This window comes from Rhinocladiella mackenziei (assembly GCF_000835555.1).
Source record: "Rhinocladiella mackenziei CBS 650.93 unplaced genomic scaffold supercont1.1, whole genome shotgun sequence".
Classification (NCBI taxonomy): Eukaryota; Fungi; Ascomycota; class Eurotiomycetes; order Chaetothyriales; family Herpotrichiellaceae; genus Rhinocladiella; species Rhinocladiella mackenziei.
Window position 1 is genome coordinate 3590918 of NW_013550604.1, and position 22385 is coordinate 3613302.

Genomic DNA, 22385 nt, shown 5'->3' on the forward strand with positions numbered 1-22385 from the left:
GTTTGGCGGGTCCTCGAGTCGTCGGAGGGTCGAGTTTTGTTACGAGGTCGGAGGTGATGAGGGTGCGTCGCGGAAGCCGCTGACTGGTGGAGCACTCATCTCTAAGTACGGAGGGAGCCCGACGCACGCTTCCGGGTGCTGTCACACTGACCAGCCAGGCACGGGGCAGAAACTGACTGGCTCACTCTTCAATCCTGCAAGCTGCTGCAAGACTTGAAAGAAGAACAGCGTTTTGTCACCGAAGCTGGGCAACATCGACTGCACCACTCAGTGCAAGAATGAAGCACGAATTACCACCACTGCAAAAAACCGCTCTCGCTTATTGTATGAGCATATCCGCCTGCTCCAGTTACAAAGTGGTCACCAAGCATTCTTGGTCGTCGGGTACATATCGTCTCCAGTGGCGCATATGGCAACTTTGTCGACGAAACAAGGGTCATCACCAGCGATTTCACTTTCAATGTCTTTGTTCAAGTAGACAGAGGACCCCGGTATAAAATTCCCTATTCCAGCCAATGACTCGGTCTAATTGAACCGACCATCTCACACAACTGCTTCCGACCGTCTTCGTTCAGGATTTTTTAAAAAGGCAAGAGAGTTGGCCCCAAGCTCCCCAGTTGTGCAACCACAGCTGCATTCTGCATACCGACATTCAAGAAACCATGCCATCGTTGGGTAATTGGGTTGTTGCACAAAAATATAATAGACATCGAATAAAAATGACGGCAGACCGTTGTCTCTTTGACCAACTCATGATCCAATCAAGCTCCAGGCGGTGCCTCGAAAAGGCTAGGATATTGGGTACTGTCTCATTCAACTCTTCAGCCTGCTGCCCGAGCACAAGCTAACCAACCCTCTTCGTGCTCCAAAAAAAGGGGCTTCGGAATATGAGTGAGGAGCTTCCATGGATGTCCTTCAGTCCGAGTGCTCAATATGCATAAAACTGCCGCCGTCGTCCTTTTCCCGCATCCCCTTGCCTCTCTCGCTCCCGTATCTTTGCAGCATTTGTTCTGCGTACAGGCCAATTTTGTTCCCTTTTCTCTCTTGCATCTCCTGCTTGCGTACACTTTCCTCATAGGAAGGTGGTTGTTCAGCCGCGAATCCTGAATTGTCCTCTTTAGCTCGCTTGGGCGAAGGCTGTTCATCCTCATCACGTCCAGGCGTGGACGCGGACACGGGGGTGAGTCCGCGAACAGAGTTGCTGGACCCGGTTTGATCGATCAAAGGAACGTCTTCAAACTCAACCTCTCCCTCATGATCACCAGAAGAGTTCGGCATTGGGCCTTCTTCCTGCTGAATCTCCTCCGCAAAGGCTTGGTTGTCCCGATCCACGAAGTGCCTGAGAGAGATGTTCAACTCGCTATCCCGGAACTTCATTGCATTTTCGTTGGCGTACACGAGGAGTACGGAGCTGTGTTCCTTTTTGACCGCTTCTAGCACTTCGTTCTCGCCGACCTTGCTGACGGCGTAGGGTTTGGAAAAGTCGCCGTTTTCATCCCAAGAATTTCCCGTCTTTTTAGCGGCTTCCGCTTGTGCCTGTGTCATGGGTCCCATGATTGGTGGCGGTGGTATTTGTTTCCCAGTGTCATCTTGCAACCAGCACAATTTCCACCACTGGAATTCTGAATCCTCAGGGTTTCTTTGATCCTCCTCAAGATGAAGCAGGTCCCGATTGGGCTGACGAACATACGTGATCTCAGGCTTTGTTGACACACCTTGTAAAGTGTACTTGCGGTGCGGAATGTGGGGATTTTCCGGTGTAGGCCGGGTCAGCTGTAACGAGATTTGCCGCATTTTCTCTCGCAAGTCAGCCTTTCTTTGCTCCAGCTGCTGCACTTTCTGGTCCATTCTTTGGAGTACATTTTGCAAGTCTGAAGCAATTTGCTCCGCTTCGACTTGTGCGATGGCGCTCTCCGACAGGGGCTGCTGGTGATCGTAGAGTCCATTGGACGCCGACTTCTGGCCGAGTGCGGTAGCTGAGGTCTTTGCGACAGCATCAAGGACCTCCCGAATTTTGAGCATCCTATTGTCCGGCAATTTGAGGACTTCACAGCGGCGCCGGGCATTCGTGCACTGATCGATCTCTCTGCGTATCAGTTGCAACTGTTTCCGCATGTGCTGCGTGGCCTCTCTGAATTCGTACATGTACCGATCCGGATACCAAATTGGGTCCACAGTCAACTCAAGACCATTTTTCCCGTTGGCCGGGTCATAGACGTGTGCGGTGAAGACGTCGGCAGCATGATCGATCCAGACATCGTCGAGATTGCCCGTGACGTCGTCCCAGACCGTCATGTCGAACAAGTCCACCAACGTCTCACCCGGAATCCGATTGATCGGAGCTCCAATAGAAAGTAGCGACTTCTCTTCCAGAGGCCGATCTCCAGAGCTAGAGTTCTTAACTGCAACGGAGCTGAAGATCTGCGTCAACGGTTCTTGGGGAGCTTGGCGCAATGCAGCGGCATTCCAAGTCTCTAGAAATCGAGAAAATGAAAACGCCTGGCTGGAGCTTCGAACGGCTTGGAGGTCAGCCAGCGCATCAACACTGCCATAAGCTCGGTGTGTTTTATCGAGAAATGCCATCAAGCATTGGACCTCGGCCAGAACGTGGCACTGATCCCGATCAATGCATAGGGTATTGTCAGTCGACAATGCCTTTGTGTTTTCGTCAGTTGTTCCTGACCACCAACTATCCTCGTGTCCGTAGACATGGATTTTTAAACCAGGCATTAACAGAGCTTCTCTCGCTAGAGGTATGCTATGGTAGATCGTGAGCAATGGTCCGAGATAGTCTGTTTCCTTTGAACCACGAAGAAATGCCGGTTCGTCGTCTGTTCTACGCCGCTTCGAGGGCGGTGGATGGTCAATGATTTCGCGTGAAGTAGCAAACGTGGTCATGGCCCAGTTTGCAGGTTCGTAGAAGTCTCGTTTCGCAGGTCCAAAGCGTGTTCCAGTCCCAGTGACTCCATTTTCCTGGCCTGGCAATGGCTGTCCGAGGGACTCTGCCATGGCTCGTTGAATCACTGGATCGTTCATTTCCTCTTGCTCTTTCAATGTCCTCGCACTGCTTGCTGAAGCTGCGGATTCTCAGTCGATGAATTGATATGTCTCACTAGCAAATACTTACCAGTTGCGTGGGCGGCCGACAAATCAAGCATGGTCCTGCTGTTAGCTGGTGATGGTGGACGTGACATAGCCGGCACTCCGCCCATGCTAGCACTGTCGGCAACTATGTGAAAGCTCATGTCAACATCAGTCTACCAAATACCCGGCGGATTTTGAGGGAAATAGTCTTACACGGGATATTATCTTGATATTGCCAATCGTTCGCCGCTGGCTGTAGCACTTCAGCGGCGTCCTCGACTCGCCAAATATTAGAGACTCACCTCCTCTTTCACAGATCCGACCGGATCCTCGAAGAATGCATTAATAGCTAAATTAATATCATTGTTGCTTTTCTAAGTACGGGCCTCAGCATTTGTTCCATCTTTTCTTGCCTGGTCCACTTTACCCTGAGCAGCACCCGTGCGCTGGATTCATCGACATGTGTAATTGCGCAGACTTGAAGGAGCTGATCTCCAGTGGGTTGCGCACCCGCCATGATGAATGCGTGGAATGGAGCGTGTTAGGGAGTGACCATGGACGAAAGTACAGTAGGCCGTCGCGGCGTCGTCGACTGCATACAAGGCGGAAGCAAGGAGAGGAACAAGTGCACAGTCGTAGCTAAGCTCTTTGATCGGTGGAAGTGAATGAATGTGCCATGCTCTCCAAGTTCGCCTTCCTTCCCCGCAACCTTGTTGGGCAGAGAGGAAAAAACGGCTCGCTTAGAATTGAATTCAAAATGATGTCTGCACATATTATTTCTGATAGACAAACTTGCCGTAGATCGGTGCAACGTCGTCTTTCATATTTCAAAATGGTATCTCAAGAAGCCAAACTGCAAATCCAGTACCAATAAATCACAGGTGCTGATGTCCCCAATTTTCCAGTATTCCTTAATCACGGGAATACCTCGTCTAGTGCTTTGCAAACCAAAACCCTCCCTGGAGCGTTTCGCCACTGGCTCTTGAGGCATATTAGGACTCTTGTTCTTATATCAATAACTCCTTCCCATTCCCATCCCTGTCGTGTCGGTCATTCGTTACAGTTGGACCTAGAAGTCTTTGAAAGCATCTTCCCATTCGTCACGTAATTCGTCGGTATATCTCCCTCTGCCGCCTTCGCTCTCTTCTCCTTCGATGGGATCGGGATATTCGTCGAAATTGCCGGCATCTCCTGCCCATTCGACTCTAGGTATAATTGGTCCTCTTTTTCTCCGATAGTAAATCTCGTCCCAATCGATACCATCAAAGAAGTAATGTTCCATCACCCGTTTGCTTCCCCCAGCAATGTGGCCCAGACGTTGAGTAGGGTCGGTTTTACACAGTGCAAGAATGAAATCTCGCGCTGCTCTTGGGACATGGAGGCTGTGACGAAGGCCTTGATGTGCTGGATGGATAGTTGGAAAGCGGATGTGACCTGCAACAATCTGCTCATAAATACGCATGGGATTCTGATCCCAGAACGGCGGCTGTCCGATGAGCATCTCATAAACCAAGATACCGAGCGCCCACCAATCGACTGCTGTACCGTGACCGGTGTTGCGTATCACCTCTGGAGCGAGATACTCGGGTGTACCACAGAGGGTATAAGTAACACCTGCTCCACTTGCTTGTGGTTCGGGATGTTCGGTCCCTGGCCGAGGGGGACTGCTGTTCTGAGTATTGCCAGAACTCTGCTCAGGAACAGGCGGTAAATATTTGGCGAAGCCAAAGTCCACGAGTTTCAAGTGGCCATCGACATCGAGTAAAATGTTTTCCGGCTTGAGGTCGCGGTATGCAACAAACTGGACCTCATGTAGATAGGCCAGTATGAGGGTAATCTCCGCAGCGTAAAACTGGACAGTAGCGAAGGGAAAGCGGCGAGCCCGCCTGAGATATGAGAATATTTCTCCACCTGGAGTGTAGTCCAGTAGCATATAGAGGGACGTTTCATCGGAGAATGAGGTAATCAATGTAGTTATAAAAGGATGACCAGCAACTGCAGCGAGAACATCTCGCTCATTTCGAACGTGTTCGACTTGTTTTAGTTTGATAACGTCGACTTTCTTGAGCACTTTGAGGGCAAAGACTTTGTCCCTATCTTGTGGGAGAGGATCGGCGAAGCGACAAAGCCAGACTCGGGCAAAGGTGCCTGGAGAAAATGGCGTTAGTCAACATAACAGGTTGAGAGTGTGCTGGGTTCTTTTACCAGTTCCAAGGGTGCGCATCAGCTCAAAATCGGTGATTCTCAGATGGCGGGACGAATGGCCCAGTTGTTTGTTCTCTGGATCCTTTGTGATCTCTTCCGGGGGCAACACCTCCTTTCCCTTGGCGGCATCAGCGTGTTTGAGCACCAAGTCCTTTTCATATTGGCGGCTGGGATGAGGATGGGAGGCGCTCCTCGAATTGTGTGGGTTGCTGGATCGCAGGTATTGTCTATGGCCTTGAGCTGAGGCAGCCCGCGGTGGCGGCTGTTGCTGCGACGGTTGAAGCGTCGCTGTGCTCATCGGAGCAGCCAGTTCGCATTTTTTATTTTTTATCTTTTTTCCCTCAATCCTAGGAGCCGTGGTGGCCGAGGTTCATGTCGAAGCGCCAGCTGAGGCCATGCAATTTGCGAAGCGGAGGCGGGCGAGAGCGGTAAACAGCGGCGTAAGAATGCAGGACGGCCTCGCAAAGAGGACGTGGATGGAAAAGATGAGAGATCTTGCCGGTCGCAAAAGGAGAAGTCCAGAAGTACAGCGAAAAAGCAGTCAACCAGCAGCCAGCACCAACCACTTTGGACTTAATACTCTTCCGCCAAGGAGACTTTTTGCAGCGAGGAACAGGAATGGGACAAGGCGATGGAGAGGTTTGAGATTGAGAAGACCAAAGAGCGTGAGAACTTGAGGGATACGCGGGGCAGTGGTAGGGCTCCAGAGCGACAAGTAACTTATGCAATTGGACGAAGGATTTTGGTTAGAGGTCAATTAGGCTGAGGTCGCCAACCAGAGCCAGAGCCTAAGAGGGTAAGTGGTGGGCAACTGAAGCCTTGGAGCACGAGGGGAGGCCCATGGCATGCACAATCAGCAAAATTCGCCCCGATGGGCATTGGGACCATTAGACATGTTGACGGTTTGATGGTGCTCATCCATCGCATGTCGATACCTGGAACGGAGAGCCACTGGCAACTAGTCATCTTAGTGGATCGCCCAAATAAAAACCTTCTCGCTTGCGCTCGTGCATCCAACTTAATCTTGCCGAAGATGTACCTCGTCATGACATGTTGCTGTCATATCAACATTGACCCTATTTTCAATCCTCGTCCGCTGCCTCTAGTCTTTCTAGTCTGTGCTCCCGAACACCTCCCGAAATGAGCTGCAAATCTATACGACAGTAATGGAATGCAGTCCTCGAATGGACGTATACCTCCCAACACTTTTTGGAATAAGACGTCAAATTCTCACTCTGCTCCAAACACCCAAAGTTCCTCCGATAGCGGTACTCAAACAGTTCTATGTCCAGGCATTAGATGTGCTACTTGCATATCACACACTTTTCATTCGCTCGTTCGCCGGCTTCCAGGATCCTGCAATTTCGTCAGACTCTGAACGTCGGTGGTACGAATAGAGAAGTACATACCGTCAAATTCATGTTTCACAAAAGCCATTGGATGCTCCGGACCTTCAGCGCCCATTTGCCCAACCCCCGGGCTGAAACTTGTAATTGGCAGTACAATGACATCGCCAATCTTCTTGTGTTCCTTGATGCCAAAAAAATCTGAGTAGGTCACATTGGACTGACGTGCACTGAAGTCAAAGTACTTCTTGTTGTTGAAGTACGAAAATATTGCATCTGTCCATACACCCGGTCCTGTATACTCCATAATGCTCTTCGCCGGTTCTTTGCCCTTCCGCAACTGCCCGGCCTTCTTCATTTCTAGGGTATCTGCCGTGATCGTGGCCACAATGTCTCTCAAAACCGGGTGCCCCGGCTTGGACTGGATTGTCCATTGACAGAATTGTATTCTCCTAGCGTACCATTGATTCCAGTCGGGTCTATCCGGATCGGCCTCAATTCCTACCACCAAGCCAACAGTGGACTTGTCGAGGTTCTGCGGCAACCAGTCCGTTGCAGATTGCAGTGCTTGAGTATCGATATCGCTGTAAATACCCCCGCGTGCGAGGAGAATCAAGTACCGAAAGAAGTCGGCCCGGACAACAGGAAGCGGCATTGCTTCGTAAGCCTCAACAACCTCTGGTACTGATGCAAATAAATAGCTGATCAGGTGCACAGCAGTATTGTCTGTTACGACCTCGTGAACAAACCCAGGATGTAGTGTTGTCCAAGATGCCTCGAACGGTCGTAATCTTTCTTCAAATTTGCCCGAACTTGGCCCAGATTTCCACGTCTGCCATACGTAGGCTGGAAACTTGGCTTCAACGTCGTAAGGGAAATAGTATTGTAGACGTTCGCGGAGAGGTTTGGAAGCCATGTCTCGCATTGTCTGCTGATCTTGTTGAGATGTCTTCGGAGGCTTGGGGGGTGGATAGGATCTTGAAGGCTGTCCAATGTCCTCGGACGCCGGTAACACTGAGAAAGGATCTGACGAGGAAGGATAGGAAGGTCGGAGGAGAAGGAACAAAATCAGAAGGATAACAACAACGAGGACTGCTCGTCGGCTGGTTGTTGAGACTATCATGACGGAGGATCGGCTCGCGCACGCCTCGAGTTCCGGAAGCCTGAACGCAGTTCGTTCAAAAGCAGAGATGTCAGTGACGAGTCCTGTCCGCTCCAGACACTGAATGGCTGGTGGACGGAATCGGGAAGCATATGGCAGTAAAGTGTTTTTTCGATAGGCTAATGGATGGAATCCAGGCTGCTGCAGAAATTGGGACTGGGGCAGCTGAGGAAAGGTTCATGAGGTCGGATGGTTGTACATTGTCATGGTGACATGTCTCGGAGGACAAGAATCGCAGGGGAAGGGGAGAGAGAGAGAGGAAAGCAAAGCGATGAGCAACACGGCTCCCCTTCAACTTTTGGAGAACTGGTTGTTAATATGACAAGATGGGGAGGGAGAGGCACAGGGGCAGGCCAAGCGTTGCAGTGCAAGCACCTACAAGGCCATGAAGCACATGTTTCAGGAGAATTTTGATTCGACCCAAATAATCGACCAGAAGACTATCCCTGTCATTTTGCCATCTGCCATCTGCCATCTGAGTCTGTCTGATAATGCTAAGCTTTTGAGCCGTCCTCCGAAAACCACCATCAAAGTAGATCTCTGCCCAGAGTTACGTTGGCATATGGTATGATTTAGGCCACGATAGCGTCTTAGGTATTGGTTGCTACCGAGACACATCATCCTGCTACAAAGATCTTCACTACACGAGATTCCTTCTTGCGTCCACAGTGCCAGTCGTCGATGAATCTCCCTTTTCACGACTGTCCCCAATTCAGCCAGATCAAATATCAATGAACATTCAAAGCGGCGAGGGGCGCTAAAAAGTGTCTCCTGCATGCAGTCTTACGCAATGCAAGCCCCACAGAGGTGTCCCGAGTGATCCATAGCTAATATTGACACACATACCAAGAACGCGTGGGAAAAAGGAGTATGCTTTGCGAGATGGATGGCAGATATTGTTGTTCCTCACTGATAAGCTGCCGTAAGTCAGGCCTCTGGTTTGAACCGATCTTGGTCTCCAGTTGCCACATTCCCATAGCCTTGGTCCAGCCTCGTAATATGTCTCAGTCCTCTAAGACTTTGTATACCCCAAATGCTAACCGTAGGCAACATTTCATCGTGACCATGCTCCATTTTTGGCTGTCCGGGCTGAAGCGTTCAGAGGAGGCAACTTAAGCGAGAATTAAAGTCGCCTTCCCATTGGTGGCTGATGATGTGATTTTGAATTGCAAACGCGATTCCACGATACTGGCTTCTTCGTTTATGTAACGCAGCAAAATGGCGATTACTTCTGTGACGTGCCTTCAGAGGGAGGCTCCGCGACCACTTGAACCTTTTCTCTCTTCAAATTCCTCCCCAACTCGAAATGGCCACTCCTCGGGGTGTTCAGATTGCCGCTCGTCTTCTCAGTCGAGGCTCAAAGTCTCTACCGGCCCATACCTTTCCCATAAAACGCAGGTTCGATTGTCCGTCAATCGCATGCAATTCGAATATTAGAAATGCATCCCTTCACACACGAGCAACCCATCACGCACAGGTGGCTGCGGCAGTACAGGAGGAAGCGTGGGAGCCTCCTGAGCCCACAAACCCTGCCATGGCCTTTCCTTGCCTTGATGCACAAGAAATGAAGACTGCTGCACTGCAGACCCGATCCCACCAGTCTGGCCCAGAACCTTCGTACACAACAGGAAAACACATGGTATTCCACTGTGGTGAACCCATCTTGCTGGACTGGGGCGGTATTCTCCCGGAATTCGACATTGCCCATGAAACCTGGGGAACATTAAATGCGGACAAGAGCAATGCCATTCTACTGCACACTGGGCTCTCAGCATCTAGTCATGCACACAGCACTGAGGCAAACCCAAAACCTGGCTGGTGGGAGGAATTCATTGGACCTGGCGGCCCCATAGACACCAACAAATATTTTGTGATATGCACGAACGTGATTGGCGGTTGCTTTGGTTCAACTGGGCCTTCTTCTATTGATCCATCTGATGGGCAAAGATATGCGACCAGATTTCCGATTTTGACCATGGACGACATGGTTCGGGCGCAGGCAAGATTACTGGACGGTCTAGGGATTGAGAAGCTCTGTGCCAGTGTAGGAGCAAGTATGGGCGGAATGCAAAGCCTTGCATTTGGAGTACACTTTCCAGACCGGGTCGGAAGAATTGTCAGCATATCCGGCTGTGCAAGAAGCCACCCCTACAGTATTGCTATGCGACATACTCAAAGACAGGTTCTCATGATGGATCCGAAATGGAACCGAGGTTTCTATTATGACAGCATCCCACCCCATTCGGGAATGAAACTTGCCCGGGAGATTGCCACGGTGACTTATCGAAGCGGTCCGGAATGGGAGAAGCGATTCGGCCGTCAGCGCGCTGACCCCAGCCAACAGCCTGCTTTGTGCCCGGATTTCCTCATTGAGACATATTTGGACCACGCCGGCGAAAAGTTTTCCCTCGAATACGATCCGAATTCCTTGCTCTACGTCTCCAAAGCAATGGACCTCTTTGACCTAGGGCATACCCATCAGGAAAGTGTCAAGATTCGACGTCAACAGAACCACGAGAAATTGACCCGGCGCAAGGGATCTTGGATAGGAAATGACCTATCTTGCAGCCTGACACTGCCCGCTAAGAATTACGAAGAGAAAGTATCGACAGCTCCCATGGATGAAGGTGTTGGCCCTGAATCAGAAGTTGGACCTCCTAAGGATCTGGTCACGGGAATGGCCCCATTGAAATCTCATCCTGTTCTCGTGATGGGCGTTGCAAGTGATATTCTGTTCCCAGCCTGGCAACAGCGTGAAATTGCTGAAACATTGCGCGCTACGGGAAACACTCAGGTAACCCACATCGAGTTGGGAGAAGATATCAGCCTGTTTGGCCATGATACCTTTCTATTAGATTTGGAGCATATCGGTGGCAATATTGGGAAATTCTTGCAGTGATCGGGTGATAGTTCAACCTCCGTAAGGAGGACAATAAACGTGAAACCTCTATTGGTCATGCTAGAACCTTTCAGTTTTATTCCACCAAATGATGTTAGTCCGAACCCCCGTTGCCGTCGCTATCTACATAGGAAACCCAGCTTCGCGTAGCCAACGAATCCTTTTATTCCATGACTCGCTAGAAGTGTCTTCATAAACGCTTCCTCTGACCGTTTGCCTCAACTCTTCGAATGCAGAATCAAGCCCACAATCAAACCATATAGACCCAGAACCTCGCCAAAAATCAAGATCAGGACCATGCCAACGAATATCCTGGATTGTTGCATGTAGCATCGCACGCCCATATCTCCAACAATCCCAATGGCGTAACCCGCGGCAAGACCAGCCAGTCCTACACTCAAGCCACTGGCCAAGTGCATGAAACCTGTGAACAAGCTATAATTTTGTTGTGGTGGCGGCCCCATGTCTCCAGCAATCAATACGGCGATAACAAGGGCGTAGACGGCAATAATACCGGACATGACTACCGGAATGAGGGACTGCGAGCCTTTGTCAGATAAGCGCAATAGGGTAGTCCTTCCGTTCAGACCTTCATAATCAAATCAGGTCGATATGTTCCAACGCCAGCAATTCCAATTCCAGATTTGGCGGTGCCATATGCTGCTCCTACACCTGTTAAATCTCAGTATCTTTGCAGTATCAGTTTTCATAGAGGTCGAGCACGAGCCGTACAGCCAAATATCATCTGGCACGAGGTCGTTAGCGGTCTCCGTTGTTCGAACGTCAGATCCGTCTACATACAGCGGATGCAATTCCAGCCTGTCGACTTGTCAGCTCTGGTGATGAATGGATGGGACGGATCAAATTACCATGCCAAAGAAGGGTGCAAACTTGGGAGTGTATTCACTGCCTGGGCCTTCCATGAGGGATGCCATCGTGCGAGAATCAGAATGATAGTGATCTGTCGGTCTTGAAGACGTTTCGCGTCAAGACCCAGGCAGAATAAAGGTGTTTCTCGACGAGAAGCGTAGTGCAAGGGCAATGAGGAGCTAGTGAAAGATGATGCTGTGATAGATGCCTCCGCTTGCGCCTGGGAAGACTCGCAGCGTTCAAGCTCATAGGCGTTTCCACATCAGCCAATAATAGCCGAGCGACTGAGTCCATTAGCCAGCGCGATTGAATGAACGAGGAGCACCCATCTAACTTGCTGGGCTGATTCTCTCTGCTCAATTAATCCCCATATCATCTGCACATGTCAGTATTTCCCTATCCTCAACCCATATTCGTCCATTTCTGCTCTGTTCCTGCTGGCATGGAGAGAGCATGAATCTGTGCGAAATCATATATAGCCCTAACGAGTCCCGCCGAATCCTCCCATGCACGAAACATAACCCAATTTTAAGATCAGCCACCTTTGTCCACCGACACCAACGACCCCCTCGCCCTTTTGTCCGCATACAACAGAGATTGAAAGTCAGGAGCTCGGGCTGAGGAACAATCAACGACACTGAGAACAAGACAGAAGAACACACCCGCGATCTTCCAGCTCCTTTCCAACCGCCTCCGTCCTCACTCGATGCCCGCCCAGTGACATCCACCGCTTCCAGGCCGTCCTTCATTTGCTAGCTCTTGGCTGAGTATGGCTGAGTATGGTGCACCCGAATCCCGCTATCATGGTTCTCGAACCGCGAATTTTGGCGGTTCAGCCGATCACCAAAGAGATGCTGCGTTTCATAACATATTCGGGGGTGCGCCCCCACCAGGGAGATCTCAAACGATGACCACCCAGACGACCAATATGATGTATGATCGGCTTCCCAGCATGAGTTCGGGTGTGCAGTCTCAGCATACTATGTCGATGAGACAAGGCCCCCCCCCGATGCGGCCGATGCCGCCAGCGTACGACCGAACAAATGGTATTTCTCCCGGCCAGCCATATATGAATGGAACATATAACAGCCGCCCACCGCCTCACAATCCAGCACCCATGTTTCCAGATCGAAGACCATATCCTCCGCCTCAGCGGATAGATACTCGCCCGGGCGGCCCACCCATGCCCATGGGGCCGTATGATCGCAAGCCTGTGCCAAATCGCTTGCCGCCTCCTGCGTTAAATAACGACGCTTACCGATCGCGTTCGATGGTGAGACCTGGGGAGCCGACGATAGGTTATCGGCCTCCCCCAAGTAGTTTCCAACAAGGGACTGCTAGTGCGTTCAGACAACAGCCTTATGCTTCCATGGCTGCTTCCAGAACAACAGCGCAAGGGAGACACATTCCTGAGAGACTTGATGACAATAGAGCAATGTCAATGGGATCATATTCTTTGGACCGTGATCACGCACAACAATTAACCAGTGGGAGAGTTGTGCCTGGACGTCGCCGAGATTCAGGATCAGATCCTTTTGCACATCGCGCCTCGTCGAATGACTCCTTCAGTTCGTCCAACTCTCCGGCCTATGGCCACACACCTCACTCTCGGCGCCCTAGTGAAGGCAACGGCCCTCCACGCACTGTATCAGCTGCTTCTGCCGCCTCCGCTTCTTCTGACTTGACGGCGACAACGCTGAATGGCTCTCGGAGTGACAGCATGAGGAACAAACCGGGTCAAGCAGCCTATCCAGCCAACCAGACGACGACTGTTGTCCAAAGAAAATCACCTCTAGTCTATCCTGCGCTCCTCTCCCGTGTCGCGAGCGCTTTCCAGGAGCGAATCGGCGTTGGTGATAGAACGAAGAATGATCTATCTTACAAGAACGCCTTCACCGGAGCTGAAGCCGTCGACTTGATCGCATACATCATCAAGACCACGGACCGAAACCTCGCCCTCCTTCTTGGACGTGCTCTTGACGCTCAGAAGTTCTTTCATGATGTTACGTACGAACACCGCCTGAGAGACGCCCCTGCAGAAGTTTACCAGTTCCGGGAGACCATGGGAGAAGAGGCCTCCTCTAAGGATGTGAATGGCGTCTTCACCTTGCTCACGGAATGCTACTCTCCGACTTGCACCAAGGACCACCTCTGTTACTCCATCGCGTGTCCCAGACGGCTTGAGCAACAAGCTAGACTCAATTTGAAGCCTCAACCCGGCTTACGGCACTCCAATTCGAGAGGCAGCTTGCACGGCGACGATGACCAGGAACAAAAGCTTTGGATCAACAGTGTACCAAAGGAGGTTGCAGACAACATCGATGAGCGAGAGAAGAAGAGACAAGAAGTGATTTCGGAGCTGATGTACACAGAGCGCGATTTTGTGAAGGATTTGGAGTACTTGCGTGACTTCTGGATACGACCTCTACGTGGCTCCGGCCAAGGGATATCTCCCATCAAAGAAGAGAGACGAGAGAAGTTTGTCCGCACTGTCTTTGGCAACTGCCTGGAAGTTCTTGCGGTGAATGGCAAATTTGCGGATGAACTTTCAAAGAGACAAAAGGAACAACATGTCGTCCACAGCATCGGTGACGTCTTCTTGAAGTGGGTTCCTCAGTTCGATCCGTTCATCAAATACGGCGCGAATCAAATGTACGGCAAGTACGAATTTGAAAAGGAGAAAGGAGCCAATCCGGCCTTCGCTCGCTTCGTCGATGAAACCGAACGACTCAAAGAGTCAAGAAAACTCGAACTAAATGGCTACCTCACGAAACCCACCACTCGGTTGGCCAGATACCCTCTTCTTCTCGATAACGTGTTGAAGTACACCAAAGATGATAATCCGGACAAGAAAGATATTCCTAAGGCTATTGGACTCATCAAGGATTTCTTGGCTCGCGTCAATGCGGAGAGCGGCAAAGCCGAGAATCACTTCAATCTTCTTCAACTCAATCAACAACTCAAATGGAACGCCGGAGAATACACCGACCTCAAACTCACAGAGGAGAATCGGATCATTCTGACCAAGATGAGTTTCAAGAAGAGTCCGACCGACAGTGCGGAAGTCCAAGTCTACCTATTCGACCACGCTGTTCTGATGTGCCGTGTGAAGAATGTGAACAAGAGAGAGGAACTTCGGGTGTACAGAAAGCCGATTCCGTTGGAACTCCTCGTTATTGCCGAAATGGACCAAGTCATTCCTCGTCTAGGCATTGCCAAACGTCCTTCATCAAGTTTGATTCCCGGCGCTAAATCATCAACGTCGGGCACACCGGGTCAGAAAGAGGTGTATCCAGTTACATTCCGCCATCTCGGAAAAGGTGCCTACGAGCTTCAACTGTACGCCACCTCAATCACACAACGGAAGAAGTTCATTGAGTTGGTGGAGGAACAACAGAGCAAGCTCCATGAGCGCAGCAGCAACTTTTACACCAAGACCATACTTTGTGAGGGGTTTTTCAATGCTCAGAATCGTGTCAATTGTCTTGTTCCTACCGATGGAGGTCGCAAACTCATCTATGGCACGGACAACGGAATCTACGTTGCAGATCGCTGGCCCAAGGATAAATCAAGCAAGCCCAAGCGGATTCTCGACGCTACTCAGGTGTCGCAAATCGACACCCTGGAAGAGTATAGGTTACTCTTAGTTTTGTCGAACAAAACACTCACCTCATATCCTTTTGAGGCACTTGAGGCAAACAATCAAAACCCTCTCGCCACTAGACCACGAAAGATTCAAGGACACGCCAACTTCTTTAAAGCAGGCATTGGATTGGGGAGACACTTGGTTTGCTCGGTGAAGACTTCAGCACTCTCCACCACCATCAAGGTGTACGAGCCCATGGATGATCTTACTAAGGGTAAGAAGAAGCCAGCAATCAGTAAGATGTTTGCCAGCGGCCAGGATGCTCTAAAGCCTTTCAAGGTATCTTCCCTTACTCATCCGTCAATGTAGGTTTGTTCTCACAAGATGCAGGAATTCTATATACCAGCTGAATCCACCTCGGTGCATTATCTTCGATCAACCCTTTGTGTCGGCTGCGCCCGAGGCTTTGAAGTCGTTTCTTTGGAGACGACAGAACGCCAATCTCTCCTGGATCAGGCTGATACTTCCCTTGACTTTGTCACCAGAAAGGAGAATGTCAAACCAATCCACATTGAAAGACTCAATGGCGAGTTCTTACTCAATTATTCCGACTTCAGTTTCTTCGTCAACAGAAATGGCTGGCGTGCCAGACAAGATTGGAAGATCACTTGGGAAGGAACACCACAGGCTTTTGCATTGAATTACCCATACATTCTCGCATTCGAGCCCAGTTTCATTGAAATTAGGCACATTGAAACCAGTGAGCTAATTCATGTCATGACGGGCAAGAATGTGAGAATGCTTCATTCGAGCACTCGAGAGGTGAGCTTTAATATCCTGACTAGCAATATTGATGACTCATTGGTGTTCAGATTTTGTATGCATACGAAGACGAGACGGGCGAAGACGTGATTGCTAGCCTTGACTTCTGGACCCAAGCTCAAGCTTGAGGATAATCAGATTGCTTGGAATTGACTTTTGATTTGTTTTCTTTCAGCATCCTTTGCTTTCATAGGAAGGAAGAGTGGTCGATTGACTGACCCGCCCTGGGGAATTTTCACTGTGGAAATGGCAATGGAAATGGCGATAGCAATAGCAAACGGGGGCATGAAACACGAATTTTCAAGGCAAAGCAAAGCACGAACATCGAAGAAGAAATGATACACGGAAAGGAGAGAAAGCAAAGAAAGAAAGACGGTTGATGGTTGATGGTTGTGCTTGGGTTCTTTTGCTGCGTGGTTCCGGTCGATGAGAAAGGAATCTAGACAATCGATCGGGCAACGAGTGAGTGGGTGAGTCGGTCAACCGATCAGTCAGTCGAGAGTCTTGAACGAAGCTGTTGGCCCTCAGGCCCCTTGGCGTTCAAGCATGCATGCATGCCAATGCAAGGCTTCACCGACCAGACCATGGCTAGATGAGAGGTATCATGCTTTTTCTTCAAATTCCCGAGAGAGAATTCAAATTCACATTGAATCAAATCTTTCGTATTTCTAAGGTATCTTCATTGCAGTTCTGTAAACGTAACAGCTGCGTTAGATGGAGTGTAGATAACTGTTTGAGAACCACAGCAGCCATTGTAGTATTGCGACACTGTATCCGGTTGAGTTCTATAGGTGACGGGAAACGCTCAGAGCATGCGTGTTGTAGTATGTGAATTCAAGGCGAGAGGAAAGGGAAAAAATGGAAGGCCAACGTTAATATTTTTTCTTTGCAAACGTCAAAAATTTTTCGTGAGATTTTGTTAATTCTCTGATTGAACCGCTGTCAACGTGCAATGGCATTCAGTAGTTTGCTTGTACGTCTTCGTCACAATCCCATCCAAGTCCAATCCGATCGAGTTCTGTACCGTACAGTCCTGTAAAAACCCCACAACATCGCTTGCTAGTATGTACAAACCAAAAGCAATCAAGTAATGTTACAAGTAGGTTTCAAAGCCCTGGTGCGTGTTCAGTGGCCGAAAGCCATGAAAGGATGCCAACTGCCTCGTCTCTGTTCGCCCTCGGAGTCGACATTGACAACAGAACCTTTCCTTCGTTCGCTGACGACAGAGTTATTCCGGCTGGCGGATATGGTGTACTCGTTACCGGACTTGGCTTTGTGGAAGAGTTCACGACGAAGAGGGACATCGTAGATGCGGACAGGCGCCGCAGGCTCGTCGGTCGGCAGGAGGAAGTCGGGGATGTATTTCTTGATGCTGGAGGCAGGCATGTTGATTGTGATTGGTTGGAGAGAGATGTTTGGAGGTGAGATGTGTTCGTGTTTGGGTGTTTTGTTTGCCTGGAGTATTTGTATTGAGCACTGTAACTTTGGGAAATATTGGGTATGTCAAGTGAAGATTCCCTTCAGATCTTAAGATCGTATCTTGATTGTTGTTTTGAATGATGGTGAAGGGAGAAACCTTATGACTCCGAAGGCAACGGAGGCATATATACGTTGCTTCGCAACTCATACAAAGTCATGAAGTCATCTGCATTCGCAAGAATTGTGTGGTAATAGGGTGTATACAAAAGATTCCGGCAAGAAACCAAAAAAACAAGCTTTGCGTCATCGCACGCCCTGCGCCTTGCATGGGAAATCACTCACCACACCGAAAATGACAAAGCTGCTTTTGTCGTATGCTGTTATGAATAAGCTTCGGAAAACTCGGCAGTCGTTTCGCTTCGATGTCAGAAATCGGTCGAAGCTTGCGAAGGGGGCTCTGTTGTGTCTTCACCCCATGGTGCTCTACAATAGGCGTCTCGACGCTGGCGTATTGTGGGAATATCGGTTTCCGATCCCAAGGACGGAGTCGCATGCCAACGCCCACGGGAAAATAGGTTTGCGCGAATTTTCTGCTCATACGGACGGGTCTTAAGGGCCTTGGAGATCATCAAAGTGCCTTCCCGTAGCACAATGTCGTATTCTTGCCAGAGCTAATGGTCTGATTGGGTGAAATTTCTGCTGATAATGGGTGCGAAATGACATTGTGATTCTCACGTTTTGACTGGGCCGGGATGGGATTTTGAGATGAGACGGTGAGAAAAAGCATTTTTAGACAGCCGAAGACAATAATGACGCAAGATCACGTGCCTCGGATCAACGTTTATCCGAAGGAGCCGAGGTATAGGCGTCAAGATGCTGCTGCTTCAAGCCTTGTCGAGTTTTCTTTCTGTTGAGCTAATTTTTTACCACCAGCACCCAGTCCATGGAGAAGGCTTCGCTTGCTTGGTGAGGTTGACTACGGTATAGGTAATACACTTCCATATGTGGACAGGCTAGGAACTCAGGCTATGATTCAGCATACAGACCAACATGAATCATCCAAAGCTCATCCAACATGGCCCAATATTGTGGTCTGACTTTCTCCGGATTCCGCGAAAACTACAGTCTCTTGCAAGCAAGCCATCAGGTCAAGACTTCGCGCATCTTCGGCCAGACTTGAAGACAAAAGATGAATGCAGTTGGATCCTAAGAACCCGTCACGTGGCCATGTCATGGGATACCTCGATCGTTCAACACCTCTCGACGAATTTTTGTGGTATACTTCTTATCCAAAAAGTTTGGAGGCCACTCACACATGCCTCGCATTGAGAAACACCTCGAGCACCCGTCTCTTGCGGCCTTCCAATGCTTTCTTGTCTTTGCCCTTGTAATTCGTATCATTTTCGGATCTGGTGATAATTGGGGCAAATATCTCAACATATGCACGAATGAGTTGCTTTCTCCGCTCTGAAGCCGCCATGACCGCTTCCGTCGTTGGATCTGAGGAAGATGAAATACTTTGTGTGCGATGTCGACGCAATGTGAGAAAGAGCCCTCTTTTACCCGGCGTTTCTTGACCGGACATGAGAGGTGTATCGCCAGAATCAACCGAGAGCGTCGATGCCCTTGACCGTCGGGAAGGATTGGGTGAAGCCGGCGCTGGTGTGCCAGAAGTTGGTGCCGGCTTCCCACAAGGAACAAGTTCGTTGACAATCCGATTCATCAGAAAAGTGATAAAGGTAAATGAGACACTGTGCACAGGGAACTGCGACAAAACATCCATCACCATGTCCTGAATTTCTTCCGGACTGGGATGTGCTTTTCCTTTTTCCATCGTGCTCAGCCGTACTTCCACGTCCGACCATATTTCCGCAGAAATGATGCCATCCCTTAAGGACTGAAGAAAGGATATCAAGGTTTCCGCTAGGATTTCTAGTCGGACAATGCCTGGCACATCCGGGTCCAAATTCCTGTCCAAGGGCGCCGCGGTGTCTAAGGCTTCCCTAACACCAGCCAACAATTCCAAGCGTTCTTCACCTTCGTGGAAGGTCCACGTGTCTCGATTGAACGGCCACGACAGACCTCCATTCTCATACTGCCAGGGAGGAATATCTTCGTCATGAATCATTCCCCATTCCGCTATCGATCTCTCGATGAAGATAGGTAAGATTTCTGTGAGAGAATACAATTCCTTTGGGGCAGAGTGATGGGTTGCAGAGCTGTGGACGTTGCCCGTTCCCGTTGAATCTCTGTTCTTGTGAGATTTCGGCAGCTTTCGTACTCCCCCTTCAGGTGCAACAACCAATTCGTCCAGTGTGCGGAAGAAAGAGGATTGCAGCCAGTTTCCCTTGACGGGAATAAAATGATCTCTCCCGTTTTCGATTCTCAGCACGAGGATGTCTTCGAGTTGCGTTATGCCTTTGTTCAACTCATATACGAGCCGGCCATCCGTGACATCGATGGATAATTCAATGCTCGTCGTTTCACCGGGAGATAGAGAGATTTGATCTCCTGGTTTGTGGGCCTGACCTGATTGTTGCATGACATGTGATTCGAGGTGGAGTTCGAGCCATTCTGGCACCACGCGGGCACCTTCTTCTGATTCTGTCGGTCGTTCAACAAATGAAAACGATGCGGCGATTTGTCCAGTGTTTGCAATGGTGACCATCCTCGTCTTCTTGACGCCATAGCGGACATCGCCAAAGTGTACGGCATTCATGTCTGCCGCACCGTCAGCGTTTGGTCCCAGCTCGTCAGAATGATCATCTACTACCACGGTCACCGCTGGGCGGCCCTCGTTTTCTGCCTTGTCCAGCTCTCGCGCAACCTCTTGGTGTATTTTCGCCTTCAGTTCGGGAATGACGGCATCATAGGTCAGAGTGAAGATGGCGCCGAGTGGCTTGTGGTCTGAAGACAATACTCGTTGATGTGAATTGTAACTGTGGAGTTCAATCAAATCCCCATCGTCTTCCCGTGTTTGGACCAATTCGGCGTCGTGAAAATTTTCTTCACGTTCCTCATATTCGTCGTAATCATCGCCGTAGGCAAGCCCATCGGTTTCGGGATCGTAGTCGAACAAGACATCATGTTCAACGGTGGCTTCATCGATTCCACGAGCTTTCATCGATTCATCCTTTTTCCGGGCTTCTGCCAGTTGCTTAGCTTTCTCCTCGTGCATTTCTTTGTCTCGTCGAGTCCGATAAAGAATCCGGTCACACCAGCTGGGACTTCTTTGTTTCTCCCCGGAGTCAAACATTCCTACACTGCCAACATCATATTTATACGTGGGCAAGAAATTGATCTCCCCTTCTCGCCATCCTTCATGGAACGCTTTTTGGAGCCTTTGCTGAGTGCGTAACTGATCATGCGCCAGTAGCGATTGCAGAGTGGTGTGAAGTGAAGCGGGATCAGACTTCGGATCGAGTTCTGGCCCACTGGTGCTTTCGGAGGCTGGCCTCTCTTGATCTCTGTGCTCAAAGTGCTCATTGGAAGGCGCACTGATAAACCCCAACTCGCTGTCGATACGTCGCTGGGATATGTTTTCACTATCATACTCATTCCGAGTATGCAGCAGCAACAGTCTTCGGACATCTTCCCCCGGTATGTCGTCTAAACGGTAATTCAGGTCTCCGAACCAGAAACCAAAGTCCTCGTCGCCAATCTTTTCTTCCCCATCTTCGGCAGCTTCTCCATCCAGACTAGCTAGAGGAAATCGAGTCCGGTTCAGTATCTGATTCGTATCCCAGGTTCGACGATTTAATGCCGTTTGGTCCGCTCCCGCGGCAAGATGACAGTTGACAAAACACAGTTTTGTTGCCTCTCCCACCACAATTCTCACAGCAACGGCACCTTTATTGCCCAAGTATCCCATCAAGCCGGTACCCACGGAAGTGGCACTTACTGAACTTATGCTTGGGGCTAGCTCCGGGGACGCGTAGACAAGGATGAGAAGACCTAGCAGTTGCTGTTCTGCTATTTTCGAAAACCCAACGGGTAAAGCATGTTTCAATGCTTTCTTCCATTTTTGGCCCGGATTCGGATCAGTGTAAGGCTTAACGGCTTCTGTCATGGACGTCACATCGACAATCTCTTGTAGTCCTAACACATACAAATCGATTCGATGGCCATGGGTTTCTGCAGGAACATCATCCATTGGTACAGTGGTCTTCTTCCTCGACATCCGTGCTTCTTGGGACTCAACAGATTCACCATTTTCATCACTATCGGAATCTTGGTCGTCTTCGACCGAAGTGCCGGCTAGCTCCTGTGACAGACTTCTTCCTCCATACCCTTCAACAAACCAAGCCCCCAAATCCTTTTCAGTACCATTGATCGAGGCAACATTCCAGGTACCTATCTTGATTCGCATCGACATTTTCCGAATATACTCGTCTCTTCGGGCCTTGACAGCAGCAGATAATGAGTGAGGTGCCGACACAACCCCCTCCTGCGCTTCCGGTGACACCGGAAAGGCACCCGGAGTTTGGGGATCCGTTGCCCAAGGATCTGAAGATTTCAATGACGGAGGAGGGAGTTGGCTTTGGTCGAACTCATCTTTTGGCTTCAACGACATGGCAGGCCAATCGTGGCCGCTCAAAGAGCGGGATCTTTGTGGGGTTTTGGATGGTTGTTACCTCATAATGGTTTGCTGGGTAGACTTGGAACCGTTGGACATGCCGCAGCGAAAGTCGGAAAATTTGTTCTAGAGCAGACAGAGCTTGCTGGACAAGGGTCAAGGTGGTTATTTGACCAGGAGCTCTGGCTGGTCGCGTGGGTAGTCAATGGCAAAAAAGTATTTGGATTGCACAGCCACTTCAAGGAGATTGGTAAGGGGGGGGGGGGGGTGGGAAGGGCGGGTTAGGGGGGGTGGAGGGGGGAGGGGGGGGGGGGGGATCTGATAGTCGCTTACTGGGCGTTGAAGAGTGACTGGGTCAGCAGGCTACAAATGATGGCGGCAATAGAGCCTGATTACGACTGATGATTCTCGAGGAA

At 50.0% G+C, this 22385-nt stretch overlaps 8 protein-coding genes across 8 annotated transcripts; 2 read left to right on the forward strand and 6 right to left on the reverse strand.

Annotated features, from left to right (window-relative positions):
* Positions 1 to 915: 915 nt before the first annotated feature.
* On the reverse strand, positions 916 to 3212 carry Z518_01274 (uncharacterized protein; the record flags this gene model as incomplete). Its single annotated transcript, XM_013421875.1, has 2 exons — positions 916 to 3077; positions 3128 to 3212. The coding sequence occupies 2 exons, from the start codon at positions 3210 to 3212 to the stop codon at positions 916 to 918; spliced, it is 2247 nt and encodes a 748-aa protein (XP_013277329.1).
* Positions 3213 to 4153: 941 nt separating this feature from the next.
* On the reverse strand, positions 4154 to 5587 carry Z518_01275 (uncharacterized protein; the record flags this gene model as incomplete). The annotated part of the gene is made up of 2 exons (XM_013421876.1): positions 4154 to 5232; positions 5290 to 5587. The coding sequence occupies 2 exons, from the start codon at positions 5585 to 5587 to the stop codon at positions 4154 to 4156; spliced, it is 1377 nt and encodes a 458-aa protein (XP_013277330.1).
* A 1028-nt stretch (positions 5588 to 6615) lies between these two features.
* Z518_01276 (uncharacterized protein) lies at positions 6616 to 7758 on the reverse strand (the record flags this gene model as incomplete). Its single annotated transcript, XM_013421877.1, has 1 exon — positions 6616 to 7758. The coding sequence occupies one exon, from the start codon at positions 7756 to 7758 to the stop codon at positions 6616 to 6618; it is 1143 nt and encodes a 380-aa protein (XP_013277331.1).
* A 1345-nt stretch (positions 7759 to 9103) lies between these two features.
* On the forward strand, positions 9104 to 10696 carry Z518_01277 (homoserine O-acetyltransferase; the record flags this gene model as incomplete). Its single annotated transcript, XM_013421878.1, has 1 exon — positions 9104 to 10696. The coding sequence occupies one exon, from the start codon at positions 9104 to 9106 to the stop codon at positions 10694 to 10696; it is 1593 nt and encodes a 530-aa protein (XP_013277332.1).
* Positions 10697 to 10914: 218 nt separating this feature from the next.
* Z518_01278 (V-type proton ATPase proteolipid subunit 2) lies at positions 10915 to 11619 on the reverse strand (the record flags this gene model as incomplete). The annotated part of the gene is made up of 5 exons (XM_013421879.1): positions 10915 to 11235; positions 11286 to 11368; positions 11429 to 11441; positions 11498 to 11515; positions 11566 to 11619. The coding sequence occupies 5 exons, from the start codon at positions 11617 to 11619 to the stop codon at positions 10915 to 10917; spliced, it is 489 nt and encodes a 162-aa protein (XP_013277333.1).
* A 716-nt stretch (positions 11620 to 12335) lies between these two features.
* On the forward strand, positions 12336 to 16102 carry Z518_01279 (uncharacterized protein; the record flags this gene model as incomplete). The annotated part of the gene is made up of 3 exons (XM_013421880.1): positions 12336 to 15491; positions 15543 to 15974; positions 16025 to 16102. 3 exons carry the CDS (start codon positions 12336 to 12338, stop codon positions 16100 to 16102), a joined length of 3666 nt encoding a protein of 1221 aa, XP_013277334.1.
* Positions 16103 to 17099: 997 nt separating this feature from the next.
* Positions 17100 to 17360, reverse strand: Z518_01280 (uncharacterized protein; the record flags this gene model as incomplete). Its single annotated transcript, XM_013421881.1, has 1 exon — positions 17100 to 17360. The coding sequence occupies one exon, from the start codon at positions 17358 to 17360 to the stop codon at positions 17100 to 17102; it is 261 nt and encodes an 86-aa protein (XP_013277335.1).
* Positions 17361 to 18702: 1342 nt separating this feature from the next.
* Positions 18703 to 21966, reverse strand: Z518_01281 (uncharacterized protein; the record flags this gene model as incomplete). The annotated part of the gene is made up of 1 exon (XM_013421882.1): positions 18703 to 21966. The coding sequence occupies one exon, from the start codon at positions 21964 to 21966 to the stop codon at positions 18703 to 18705; it is 3264 nt and encodes a 1087-aa protein (XP_013277336.1).
* Positions 21967 to 22385: the final 419 nt, after the last annotated feature.